The following is a 13,351-nucleotide window of genomic DNA, read 5'->3' as shown; positions in this document are numbered from 1 at the left end:
AATGAAATGAGACTGGGTCATTGAATTTAATTAAGACTGACTTAGATAGACTTTTGATGGACAAGGGAGTATATGGTTTTGGGAACAGATCGCAGCAAAATAGTCTACTTCCATTCAAAATTGCCCATCACTCCTGATTTGTGCAATTAGCTGGGAGATGAGTATACAGGGGATAGGTATAGTTATTTTCCAAGAACATGTGTATCTGCAGTCACTTGTACAGGGAGGTGCTGAGTCCCTCTCCCTCAGTACTTCAGCCTGACTGGCTGCCAAGTGGACGTGAAAGTTAGCCAGAGACATCACTAATGTACGCATTCATTTGTATCTGTTCATTGACGTGTTCTTACCAACTTGCAGTCGCTTTCTGCAGTTCTCGTTATTGTAACGTAGCCTGCGGCTGTGCTTCAACAATATGATGCCAATGTCGTTTGATTTCATTATTCCAGTGAGCATGAGAAAGTTCCTGTTCACACCCAGTCTCAGAATGTTCAAAGCAAATTTCACAGCAACTGGACACGCTTGCCCCTGCCTTTATTGCATGGAAAATACACAATGTTCTCCCTAAACCAAGGCAGTGTGATTACAGATCACTGCACGAACGGGCACTGAAGCAGAATTACAATCACGGTTAAGCAGAAACATTTGACACGGAGAACACTTCAATCATTCCTTTAATAATGCACGCACAGATGTAATGTGTCTGCATCACGAGGAGAGTTGTCAGAATGATGGTTGTGTTGGTTGTGTTTTTGGCGAGGATTACTGTGAAGAACAGGATCTTTTCTCACTTTGTGCTATGTGGCCATCTGAATGGTGTCATGTGGATTTAGTGACAAGTTGCTTTTAAGTAATATAGCAAACTGGAAATTGGCCAATTACTGATGACATCTCTAATGTATTCATGTCTAACTGCAGCCAGGTCCAAGGCCTGTTGTTTTGCCTGCTGTACTCCATTATTCAGATTTCCAGTTTGAGATTATCTGTTTTCAATACCAGGCACCCAGACACTCAATATGAAGACTGACCTTTCCTACTGTAGAACACAGACTACATTACAACAGCTCTAATTGTCACGAAAGTACATGCCGATGTTCTGTGTAATGAAAGGAGCTATAAAAATGCAAGCCCTTCTTTCTTGTATCCTGTAAATACATGTGTCCAGCCTACCAATAAAGGTTGGATGATATGATGTTGTCAGTTCAGGCAAAGAACCTCAAATTACCAATGTGAAACATAAAAACATGAGGATTGCCTCTGAATCTAATCCATCCCCAAACTCAGCTAATCTAGAAATAAGGTTATCAGGCATGAGATCCAATGTAAGCCTCATTCTATACATATGCAGACCTTAAATTACTGGGAATCACTCAGAATTTCCTCATACTTTCCCAAATTACATTCCACCTGCCATTTTTTTGCCCACTCTCCTTGCCTGCCCATGTCATTTTGCAGCCTCCTGCCTTCCTCAAACTGCCTCTCCCTTTCCTCAACCAGAGCCTTCTGCTTCTCTGGATAATCCAGGTTATTTTTTTCCCATTATCCACTATGTTTTGAAATCCCACTCCACCCGCAACTCTTTTATGTCACTAGGATTGAGATCTTCTTTGCATCTGTTTCACACCACAACCTTCTAACCTCTACTGTTTGTCTGCTCCCTCAGACAAACCTCCCTCACAGTTCATCCTGCTTCTACCCCAGACTCATGTCTTCCCTTGGCTTCTGACTAATCACCCTCAGCTCCTCAATGTTCTCAACTCAGCCAGAAGATCAGCTAATGCTCTCTAGATGCTGTTCCCATTAAACTGCTTACCATCTGTATATTAGGCTTCAAAAGTATATTTCCAAATGAGATTGTTCAGGGTTCATTATTATGGGTTAACTGGACATGGTAACAAACAATTAAAGGAAGATATGTGAAAAACAGGCTGACTGTAAAAATACTCTGATTTAGCTGGAAGGTAAGTCAGTGCTGATTCTGGAATCCGAATGCCCTATTGTTCGAACAAATTGTAATCCGAACAATTATTTTGAGAAAATTTTGCCGTAAAATCCGAACACATTTTCAGAATCCGAACACCACGTACCATTCAGGTCACAGATTGTTTTGTTCAGTTCGTCCCGGGAAATAGTTGTGAAAGCATCTCTCGTGTGTCCATCACTAGTTTACCTCGTGTTTTCACCTTGATTTGTGCTTTGTTTTTAAATTATCCCCCTTTCTGCATTCACCATGGCACCCAAGAAGCGCAGTGAAACAAATATGAGCAAAAGGAAGTCCGTGACAACGACAATTGAGTTGAAGAAAGCACAGGCCATTATTGAAAAGTGGCATCCTAACAAGGCAGTGGTCAACAGGAGCATAAACATGTTCAATGACAATGTGACTGACCACTTCAGAAAAGTCGCCAACACCAGACAACTTTGGAAAGGTGGTTCTCTAAAGAAAGCCAGTCCAGTGAGCCCCAGCCCTCTACAAGTGGCCTGAGTGTTACGAGAATGAAGAGACAAAGAGAGCAAACAGCAGAAGCACAGTTACCTGATGTTATTATGGAAGGTGACTCACCTTCCAAGCAGTAAACCCTCTCCCTCCTTCCTCCTCTCCAGCTTCCACGTGCACCATGAGCACTCCTCATGAAGGTAAATGAAGTTATTTTCATGTTAGTACATTTATTTCTTGCTTTTATTATTACTTGATATTTAGGTCATTTACTCATCTTATTTTACCAAAACCATGTGTATTTGCAGTTAAAAGTGTCTTGAAAATGTTTGTTTTTGGGTCCAGAAATGGATTAATTCACTTTCCATTATTTCTTATGGGGAAAATAGTTTCGGGAATCCGAACTTTTCGCAATCGGAACAGCCTCCTGGAACGAATTAAAGTCGGATTCTGAGGCACCACTGTACAATGATCTTGGCTGTTTTTATACAAAGAAATGTTTGGGAAAAACACTCATAGAACATAGAACATAGAACATAGAAAAATACAGCGCAGTACAGGCCCTTCGGCCCTCGATGTTGCGCCAACCAAAGCCTACCTAACCTACACTAGCCCAATAACCTCCATATGCCCTCTTAAATGACCATAAAGAGGGAGAGTCCACCACTGCTACTGGCAGGGCATTCCATGAACTCACAACCCGCTGAGTAAAAAATCTACCCCTTAACATCTGTCCTATACCCACCACCCCTTAATTTAAAGCTGTGTCCCCCAGTAACAGCTGACTCCATACGCGGAAAAAGGTTCTCACTGTCAACCCTATCTAAACCCCTAATCATCTTGTACACCTCTATCAAATCTCCCCAAACCACCTTTTCTCCAATGAGTACCTCAGCCTTTCCTCATACGATCTTCCTACCATGCCAGGCAACATCCTGGTAAACCTCCTCTGCACTCGTTCCAATGCCTCCACATCCTTCCGAAAGTATGGCGACCAAAACTGCACACAATACTCCAGATGAGGCCGCACCAGAGTCTTATACAACTGCAACATGACCTCAGGACTCCGGAACTCAATTCCTCTACCAATAAAGCCCAGTACACCATATGCCTTCTTCACAGCACTATTTACCTGGGTGGCAACTTTCAAAGATCTGTGTACATGGACACCAAGATCCCTCTGCTCATATACACTACCAAGTAGTCTACCTTTAGCCCAGTAATCCATCTTCCAAAGTGAATGACTTCACACTTAGCTACATTGAATTCCATTTGCCACCTTACTGCCCAGCTCTGCAACTTATCTATATCTCGCTGTAACCTGCCACATCCTTCTTCGCTGTCCACAACTCCACTGACTTTCATGTCATCTGCAAACTTACTCACCCAGCCTTCAAGCCCCCCCTCCAGGTCATTCATAAAAATGACAAACAGCAATGGTCCCAAAACAGATCCTTGTGGAACACCGCTAGTAACTGCGCTCCAAGATGAATCTATACCATCAACTACTACCCTCTGTCTCCTTCCAGCCAGCCAATTCCTAATCCAAACCTCTAATGCACCCTCAATGCCATACCTCCGTAGTTTTTGCATTAGCCTGCACAGAGATTGCAATACAGCATGGAATACCTGATTCAGAATAGAATTAATGCTGGGGACTTTTCTCAGCTCCAGGGCACCTTCACCATTGACTGGGCTTTGTACACTGGTGCCATGGAAACTGAGATAACGTTCTGAATGCCAGCCATCACCTAAGAGTCCCTTACAGCAGAAAGCAGTAAGAGTCATTTGTTGAATATATCTAAAGTAGTTTAAGATAATGGATACATCAGAACAGTTCTGATGAAAAATCACTGGATTCAAAATGTTAACTCTGCTTTCTCTCCACAGATGCTGCCAGAATTGCTGAGTTCCTCCAGCATTTCTGTTTTTGTTTCAGATCTTCAGCAGCTGCAGTTATTTGATTTAGCTCACAAATTTGCTTTATATCAATGCATACGTGTTTTCTTGCATTCAGTTTGATCAAATCTTAAAGCACTTTTTTTTGTAAATATATTTATTAGCAAACTTTTTTAACTTTACAAACATATAAAATTATTGAAAAATACAATCAATAACAAATATCAGTATAATAAAAAGAAAAAAAAACACATTACAATACGACTACTGTCTACTAACTACTAACTTACCCTATAATACAAAACAAACCCCAACACTGTACAAAACAACACCAAAAAAAGAAAGAAAAATAAAACAAAAACCAAACAAAAATACAGAACAGCTATGCTCGGTGCAAAGCTCCCAAACAAAGGAACGGGAGCATTGTATTAACTCAGGAGACCCCCTCCAGGGTCTAGGGCTTGACAAATCTAACCATCCTAGTTAAACAAATGCCTTAGTTAAGATAACTGACAAATCTATAGCCAAATAACTCAAGTAGGGCTGCCAGGTCTTATAAAGATGGTCTGTTGTGTGGTGCACCATGTTTGTAAAACGTTCCATGGGAATGTGCTCCATAATTAATGTTATTAGAATTTTGAAGATTACATTACATTACAGTGTGAAAACAGGCCCTTCGGCCCAACAAGTCCACACTGACCCACCGAAGCGTAACCCACCCATACCCTACATTTATCCCTTACCTAACGCTACGGGCAATTTAGTATGGCCAATTCACCTGACCTGCACATCTTTGGACTGTGGGAGGAAACCGGAGCACCCGGAGGAAACCCACGCAGACACGGGGAGAACGTGCAAACTCTACACAGTCAGTCGCTTGAGGCGGGAATTGAACCCGGGTCTTTGGTGCTGTGAGGCAACAGTGCTAACCACTGTGCCACCGTGCTGCCCTCTGCCATCCCAGCAAGCCCGGTGGGTTCTCAAACACCCAATTCACCAGAATATTCTTCCGTGCACAGTATGCAAGAATATTAAATAGTTTCTTCCCATGCCAGATGGAAAATTCGGTAGACCTAAGAGGAGGGATACCTGGTCTACTTTGACTTCAGTCCACAATACCCTCCCTATCTCTCCTGCCACAGCGCTTCAATAAACACAGAGCCTGTGGCATGTCCAGAAGCAATGGGTAAGATTACCTACACTTATTTTACATTTGGGGCACACTGAAGATGCCTCTTTTTTAAACGTCGCCAGATAGTCTGGTGCCAGATGAACCCTGTGCAGAACTTTTAACTGCGTAGCGCATATCTTATTACAGATTGAGATCTTTCGAGTATTGTCCCATATGTTCTCCCATGTTTCAGAAGAGATCTCCACTCCTAGCTCTTGCTCCCAGACCTCTCATAACTGGTTAATATCCTGCCAGGCCCTGCCACCCAGCAGGCACTAACCAAAAGGGTGCTTGTGGAATGTAGCAACAGCCTCTCTGTATCGGGCTAAGAGGGCTGAGTGAGAAGCGTAGTCTTCTTCTGGATGAAATCCCTAACCTGAAAAAAAACGGAAAACATCTCTGCTGGGCAATCTATATTTGCGGCTCAGTTGCTCAAAAGACATCATAACCTCCCCCTCAAACAAGTCTCCCAAACTAGAAACTCCTCTCGCTGCCCATAGTTTGAACCCTGAGTCCATCATCTCTGGTTGGAACCCTGGCATGCCAACTATAGGTGTAAGTGGCGAAGTCTTGGATAAACAACTCTCACTCGCCCTCCATGCCTTGACTGTACTAATGACAATGGGGTTCTGGCAGTGGACCATAACTGTCCTCATCTTATCCATAAACAACAGGTTAATAAGAGGGCACTTTGACTGGGAGGCCTCAATATCCAGCCATATTGAGTTTGGATCGTTTCCTACCCAATCGCAGACAAAGGACAGCAGGGAACTCAATTGATACCTCCTGATGTCTGGGAAATCAACTCCTCCCCCTCCTTGAGGCAACTGCAATTTAGTAAGTTTGGTGAGGGGACCCCCACGATGCCAGACAAAGGACACAAACCATCCCATAAGCTTCCACAGCGTTGACCTGGGAAACATTATAGGGAGCATACGCATGGGATAAAGCAAACGAGGAAGAACATTCATCTTAATGAGAGATATTCGGCCCAGCCATGAAACTGGAAGAGCCTCCCATCTCTGAAGATCTCGCTTAATATTGTCAAGCAAGTGAGCAAAGTTAGTCTGAAATAACAGATCAAACTTGAGGGTAATAAAAATGCCTAGGTATCGGAACCCTGTCCGTGACCACTTAAAAGGGAACTTAGGGCCACCTTCAACTTCTGGCACTTCCTTAAGGTTCTCCAAAGGCATAGCCTCCGATTTTGCAAAGTTAATCTTATATCCTGAAATAGCCCCAAATGAATTGATGCATCATAGCAAATGGGGTACGGATCATTGGGTTCAATAAAAACAGAAGGACGACATCCGCATACAGTGTAATCTTGTGTGCCCTCGATCCCACTTCCGGAGCAGTTATGTGGACGTTCTGACGAATAGCCTCTGTCAGCGGCTGTATCACTAACGTAAACAACAACGGTGAGAGGGGGCAGCCTTGCCGACTACCCATACCAATTCTAAAATTCCCAGACTTCACCCCTTTGGTGATGACCGCGGCCAGAGGGTGGCGATATAAAACCTCCTAGCAAAGACCCCACCCAACCCAAGCTGTTCTCAGACATAAGCCATTCTACCCGGTCAAATTCTTTCTCTGCATCTAAGGAAATCACCAACCCCTGAATTGATCGTTGATGACAAACTTGGACCATATTCAGCAACCTTTTAATATTATTAGAGGACCTACAGCCCCTTATAAAGCCTGTCTGGTCCTCTTTAATAATATGGGGCAACACCCTTTCCAATTTCAGCGCTAGGATCTTGGACAGAATCTTGAAATCTGAATTTAATAGAGAGATGGGCCTGTATGAGGCACAATCCCCAGGTACCTTCCCCTTCTTAAGAACATTCATGCATATAGGAGTGATTGTACATTTCCAACATCAGCCCTGACAGAATCCCTATAAACTTATAAAACTCACCCGGAAGACCATCAAGGCCAGGCGATTTCCCACTCTGGAGTTGCCTAGCTGCCTCCAGTATTTCCTGAACTGTCAAGGGAGCATTAAGGAGCGAGGCCTGTTCCAAGGTTACCCCTGGGAGTTCCAAGTTAGCAGTCCTGTCCTCGCAACCTTCAGACCGACACAATTCAGAGTAAAAGCTCCGAAAAGCCTCATTAATCTTTCTTGTATTGTGTGTAAGGACCCTGGCGCTGTCGCTGATTGCAGTAATGGATTGGGAAGCATGCTTTTTCCTAGTCAGATACGCTAAATACTTCCCTGGCCTATCCCCATTTTCGAACAGCCTCTGTCTAACAAAAGCAAGTTCTTTCTTTACGTTTTGTGTCAGTATTGAATTCAAGGCAGCCCGAAGGGTTGTGATTCGCTGTAGCTTAGTCACCAAAAACTGCACAAAATGTGCCACCTTAGCGGCTTTCAACCGCGTCTCAAGTAGACGCTGCTGTTCCTCCTTCTGTTGTTTCTGGCTAGCCGAATAGGAAATAGCTAATCTCCTAGCAAAGGCCTTAGCAGTCTCCCATAGCATGGACAGACTACTAGCCGTGCCTGAGTTGATAGTCAAGAATCCCTGAAACTCCTTCAAAATGTATTCCACAAATTTGGAATCCTTAAGGAGAAAAGGGCCTAAATGCCAGTGCCGCAAACCTAACCCTTCACTCTTGGCCTTAACCTCCAAATACACTGCCGCGTGATCAGAGATAGCTATGTTCCCAATTTTACAACCCATAATCAAATCCAAAAGGGAGCCAGAAAGAGATTAATCCTCGTGTGACATTTATGTGGGTTTGAAAAAAAGGTGAAGTCCCTACCGGTAGGGTGAAGACATCTCCAAATATCCACCAGCCCCAACTCCTCGCATAAGTCAACCACCTGCTTGGCCTGTGAAGAAATAGTTGGGGGCCCACAAGGCATCCTGTCCACTGTCGGATTCAAAAGACAATTAAAATCCCCCCCCCTATAATAATGTGCCGTGTTCCAAAAGCACTCAACTTAGAGAAAGCACTAATCAAAAATTTGAGGGGATGCTCTGGAGGACAGTGGACATTTAAAATGTCATATTCTTCCCCATGTATCAGGGCTTTAAGTATCACAAACTGTCCCTGCTCATCTTTCATCTGCTCTAATAATGTGAACGGAAGATTTTTCTGGATAAGTACCACCACTCCCCTGCTTTTAGTAGGAAAGGATGAAAAGAATATCCAGTCATAACCCCCCTGTTGTAATTTCAGGTGTTCCCCATCATCAAGATGGGTTTCCTGCAACAAAGCGATATCAACCCTTTCCCTCTTAAGGCTAGAAAGGACTTTTTTCCTTTTAACAGCTGAATGACTTCCCTTAATATTCCAGGTGAACCATTTAATAAGACACTTAGCCATATCCCCTTTCAGAGACCCCTGAACTCCTTGAGGGAGAACCCTGCTTACAAAGTGCCGAGCATAAGTAAATAGAGACTCATAGAGTCGAAGAACTTTATATACAAAAACTACTCTATCATAACTATAAACAACTATTACTACCAAAAGACTACAAAGTAAACCAACTATAAAACCTTGAATGGAAGACTCTTCCCCTGCCCATAGAAGGCACTCATCCTACCCATCGCCTCCTTCACAGTTCCTCAAACCCGGACTGTGCCCCAGCCTTAGGCCAAACAAAAAGCAAGGAGATGATCCTTAAATCAACAGAAAAAAAGACAAAGTCAGGATGAGCTCTCCACCGATCCCTGGCTTCATGTCACCCCTAGTTATGACTAAAAGAGAAACAGAACAAACAGAAAAAAGGGGCAGAGATAACAATTTCCCATCAGAAAGTCCAGTTACTAAAAAAAAGGAACAACTTATTCCAAGGTCTTTTCCCTCCTTTCCAAAAAGGAAATTATTAGGGAGAAAGAAAGGAATAAAAAAAGGAAGGGAAAACATGGGGAAAGATAGAAAAGAGAACAAACATAAACCGTATTCTCCAGGCCAATCCGTCTATTTTAAAGTGTCTACAAAATGTTTGGCTTTATCCACTGAGTCAAATGTATAAACGGAGTCCTTGTGGCTGAAATGGAGCACTGTGGGGTATCTCATGGGGTACTGGATGCCCAGGTTCTTCAGCCTTTTTTTAACTTCATCGAAGGACTTCCTCTTTCGAATTACAGCTGCAGAGAAATTTGGAAAAACATGATTTTTGACCCTTTGTACAGCAGTGCCTGTGGATCTTTCCCCAGGGATCTGGAAGCTTCTATGACTTTTTGCTTGTCCTTATATGAGTGGAAATGCACTAGGACCAGATGGGTCACTGCACTAGGCCTGACCTGTGCACTGTAAGCTGATACGCCCTTTCAATCTGCAACCTGCTGGACTCCATGTGAAGGCCCAGAAACTTCAGCGGCCAGTTTTCAAAGAAGCTGACTGGCTGCTCACCTTCCTCACCTTCAGGGAGCCCGACCATTCGGACATTCATCGTCCAACTTCTATTTTCGAGGTTGTCGATATGGTCTCACAAGGCCTGTACCTCTCACTCCAGCACCTGGATCCGACTGGATGAGGACTCCATCGCAGCTTCCAAGGCCTTAGCTCGACCCTCCACCACCTCCAGACTCTCCCCGAGGCCCTGGATCTCCTGCTCGTGCTTCTGCAGCATGGATGCCATAGGTTGGACCTGGGCACGAATCTCCACACGGATCTCCTCAATCGCAGCCCCAACCTTTAAGCTAAGTCTCTCCATCGCCGCAGCCAATTCCTGAGAGTCTGTCAGGTCCCCGGGGGGTTCAGGAGAGGCTGTTGTTGTTGCTGCTGCTGCAGTCTCTGGTGGGGTAGGTGCTGCAGGGGAGTGTCCTTCCTGCTGCTGTTTGCTCGTTCCTTTTCCCTTTTGGCATCCTTCCCACTCCCAAATATTAACAAATATGTGTTTTGTAAGGTTTTAAACTAATAATTCCACCACATAAGTTGGCCAAGGGATGGCAAAAAATGCCGGTATGCCTTGACTGTTAGGCAGAGCTGTCCACAGCAGTTCTACAGATTCGCCACCATGTTGCCCAGTCCAAACCTTAAAGAACCTTAAAGGAGCAGATGGTATGGGAAAGTATTTAATTGAGGGAGGGGAAATTACAATGTTATTAGGCAGAAAGTGTGGAACATAAACTGGGAAGAGATATTGTCAGGGAAATACACAACAGAAATGTGGAGATTGCTTAGGGAGCACTTGCTGCGAGTGCTGGATTGGTTTGTCCTACTGAGCCAAGGAAGGGATGGTATGGTGAAGGAACTTTGGATGACAAGGGATGTGGAACATCTAGTCAAGAGGAAGAAGAAAGCTTACTTAACATTGAGAAAGCAAAGATCAGACAGGGCTCTACACAGTTACAAGGTAGCCAGGAAGGAACTGAAGAATGGAGTTAGGAGAGCTATAAGGGGGTATGACAAAGCCTTGGCCGGTAGGATTAAGGGAAGCCCCAAGACGTTCTACACTTACGTGAGGAACAAGGGGATGGCCAGTGTGAGGGGCGGATGGATCAGGGATAGTGGAGGGAACATGTGCCTGGAGTCACAGGATAGGGGAGGTCCTTAATGAATACATTACTTCAGTATTCACTACTGAGAGGGACCTTGCCGTTTGTGAGGACAGTGTGAAACAGGCTGATATGCTCAAACAGGTTAATGTTAAGAAGGAGGATGTACTGGAATTTCTGAAGACATGAGGAGGATAGATAAGTCCTCTGGACCAGACGGGATATCCCCAAGGTTACTACGGGAAGTGAGGGAAGAGATTGCTCCAACTTTGAGGATGATCTTTGCATCATCACTCTCTACTGGAGTAGTACCCAGATGATTGGCGGGTTTCAAATGTTATTTCTTTGTTCAAGAAAGGGAATAGGGATAACTCTGGGTACTACAGACCAGTCAGCCTTACATCAGTAATGGGCAAGTTATTAGAGAGGATTCTGAGAGTCAGGATTTATGATTATTTGGAAAAATAATGTTCTCAGGGAAATGCACAACAGAAATGTAGAGGTTGTTGGGGGAACACTTGCTGTGAGTGCTGGATACGTTTGTCCCATTAAGGCAAGGAAGGATGGTCGGGTGGAGGAATCTTGGATGACAAGGGATGTGAAACATCTAGTCAAGAGGAAGAAGGAAGCTTACTTAAGAATAAGGAAGCAAGGATCAGACAGGACTCTAGAGGGTTATAAAGTATCCAAGAAGGAACTGAAAATAGATGTAGGAGAGCTAGAAGGCATAAAAAAGTCTTGGTGGGTAAGATTAGAGATAGTCAGCATGATTTTGTGAGGGACAGGTCATGCCTCACAAGTCTTATTGAATTCTTTGAGCATGTAACAAAACAATTGATGAAGATAGAACAGTGGATGTGGTGTACATGGATTTTAGTAAGGCGTTTGATAAGGTTCCTCATGATAGGGCTCATTCACTAAGTAAGGAGTAATGGGACACAGGGAAAGCTGGCTGTCTGGATACAGAATTGGCTGGCCCATAGAAGACAGAGGGTGATAGTAGGTGGAAAGTATTTAGGCTGGAGCTCGGTTACCAGTGGTGTTTCACAGGGATCTGTTCTGGGACTTCTGCTTTTTGTGATTTATATAAATGACTTGGATGAGGAAGTGGATGGGTGGATTAGTAAGTTTTCCAATGACACAAAGGTTAATGGAGTTGTGGATTGTATGGAGGGCTATTGTAGGTTGCAACAAGACATTGCTTAAAAATGTGTTGCTGGAAAAGTGCAGCAAGCCAGGCAGCATCAAAGGAACAGGAGAATTGACGTTTCAGGCATAAGCCCTTCTTCAGGAATCACTTTCTCCCTACAATGAGACATTGACAGAATGCAGAACTGGGCAGAAATGGCAGATGGAGTTCAACCTGGAAAAGTGTGAAGTAATTCATTTTGGAAGGTCAAATCTGAATACAGAATATAGGGTTAAAGGCATGATTCTTAGCAGTCTGGAGGAGCAGAAGAATCTTGGGGTCCAGTCCATAAATCCCTAAAAGTTGCCACCCAAGTTGATAGAGTTGATAAGAAGGCCTATGGTGTGTTGGCTTTCATTAGCAGGAGGATCGAGTTTAAGAGCCATAAGGTTATGCTGCAGCTCTATAAAGTCCTGCTTAGACTACATTTGGAATATTGTGTTCTGTTCAGTTCACCTCATTACAGGAAGGATGTAGAAACTTTAGAGAGGGTGCAGAGGAGATTTACCAGGATGCTGCCTGTACTGGAGGGTAGGTCTTATGAAGAATGTTTGAGGAAGCTAGGGCTTTTCTCATTGGAGCGAAGAAGGGTGAGCGGTGATTTAATAGAGATGTACACGATGATGAGAGGCATAGATGGAGTGGACAGCCAGTGACTTTTTCCAAGGGCAGAAAAAGCTATGACAATATAATTTTAAGGTGATTGAAGGAAGGTTTAGAGGAGATGTCAGAGGTAAGGTTTTTATAGTGAATGATGGGTGCGTGGAATGCACTGCCAGCAGTAGTAGTAGAGTCAAATACATTACGGACATTTAAGTGACTCTTGGATAGGGACTGAATGATAATAAAATGTAAGGAATGCAAGTTAGTTTGATCTTAGAGTAGGATAAAAGGTCAGCACAACATCAAGGGCCGAAGGGCCTGTGCTGTTCTATGTTCCTTCAACGTTTGTTCTATGTTAACTCATTACCTTCTTTAAGCAAAACAATATATCATTCAATTGCACTCACTGACCCTTTTGCTGAGTTGTATTAAAAATAATTCCACCTCTTCAGGTATCATCCCCAACTTCCCAAACTATCATATTATCATCCTTCTGACTTTGATCACTCTGGTCTCATAACTGAGCATCTAATCTCTCGAACATATTGTTAAATACCATTTCTGTTCTCTCCTTTGTGTTAGTTACATGCTTTTGACAAGGC

General features: G+C 43.6%; 1 protein-coding gene across 1 annotated transcript in view; it reads right to left on the bottom strand.

The window, feature by feature from the left end:
* The window catches only part of LOC140493878 (mucin-6-like), a 385,697-nt gene extending 385,259 nt beyond the window's left edge, over nt 1–438 (bottom strand). The window contains exon 1 of the mRNA XM_072592872.1: nt 348–438. Coding sequence (XP_072448973.1) covers nt 348–438 — 91 coding nt within the window. The remainder of the gene's footprint in view (nt 1–347) is intronic.
* Between the last annotated feature and the right edge of the window lie 12,913 nt (nt 439–13,351).

This window comes from Chiloscyllium punctatum, chromosome 22 (genome assembly GCF_047496795.1).
Source record: "Chiloscyllium punctatum isolate Juve2018m chromosome 22, sChiPun1.3, whole genome shotgun sequence".
Lineage (NCBI taxonomy): Eukaryota > Metazoa > Chordata > Chondrichthyes > Orectolobiformes > Hemiscylliidae > Chiloscyllium > Chiloscyllium punctatum.
The sequence above is the reverse complement of the archived record's forward strand: the minus strand, read 5'-3'. Positions and strand labels throughout refer to the sequence as shown.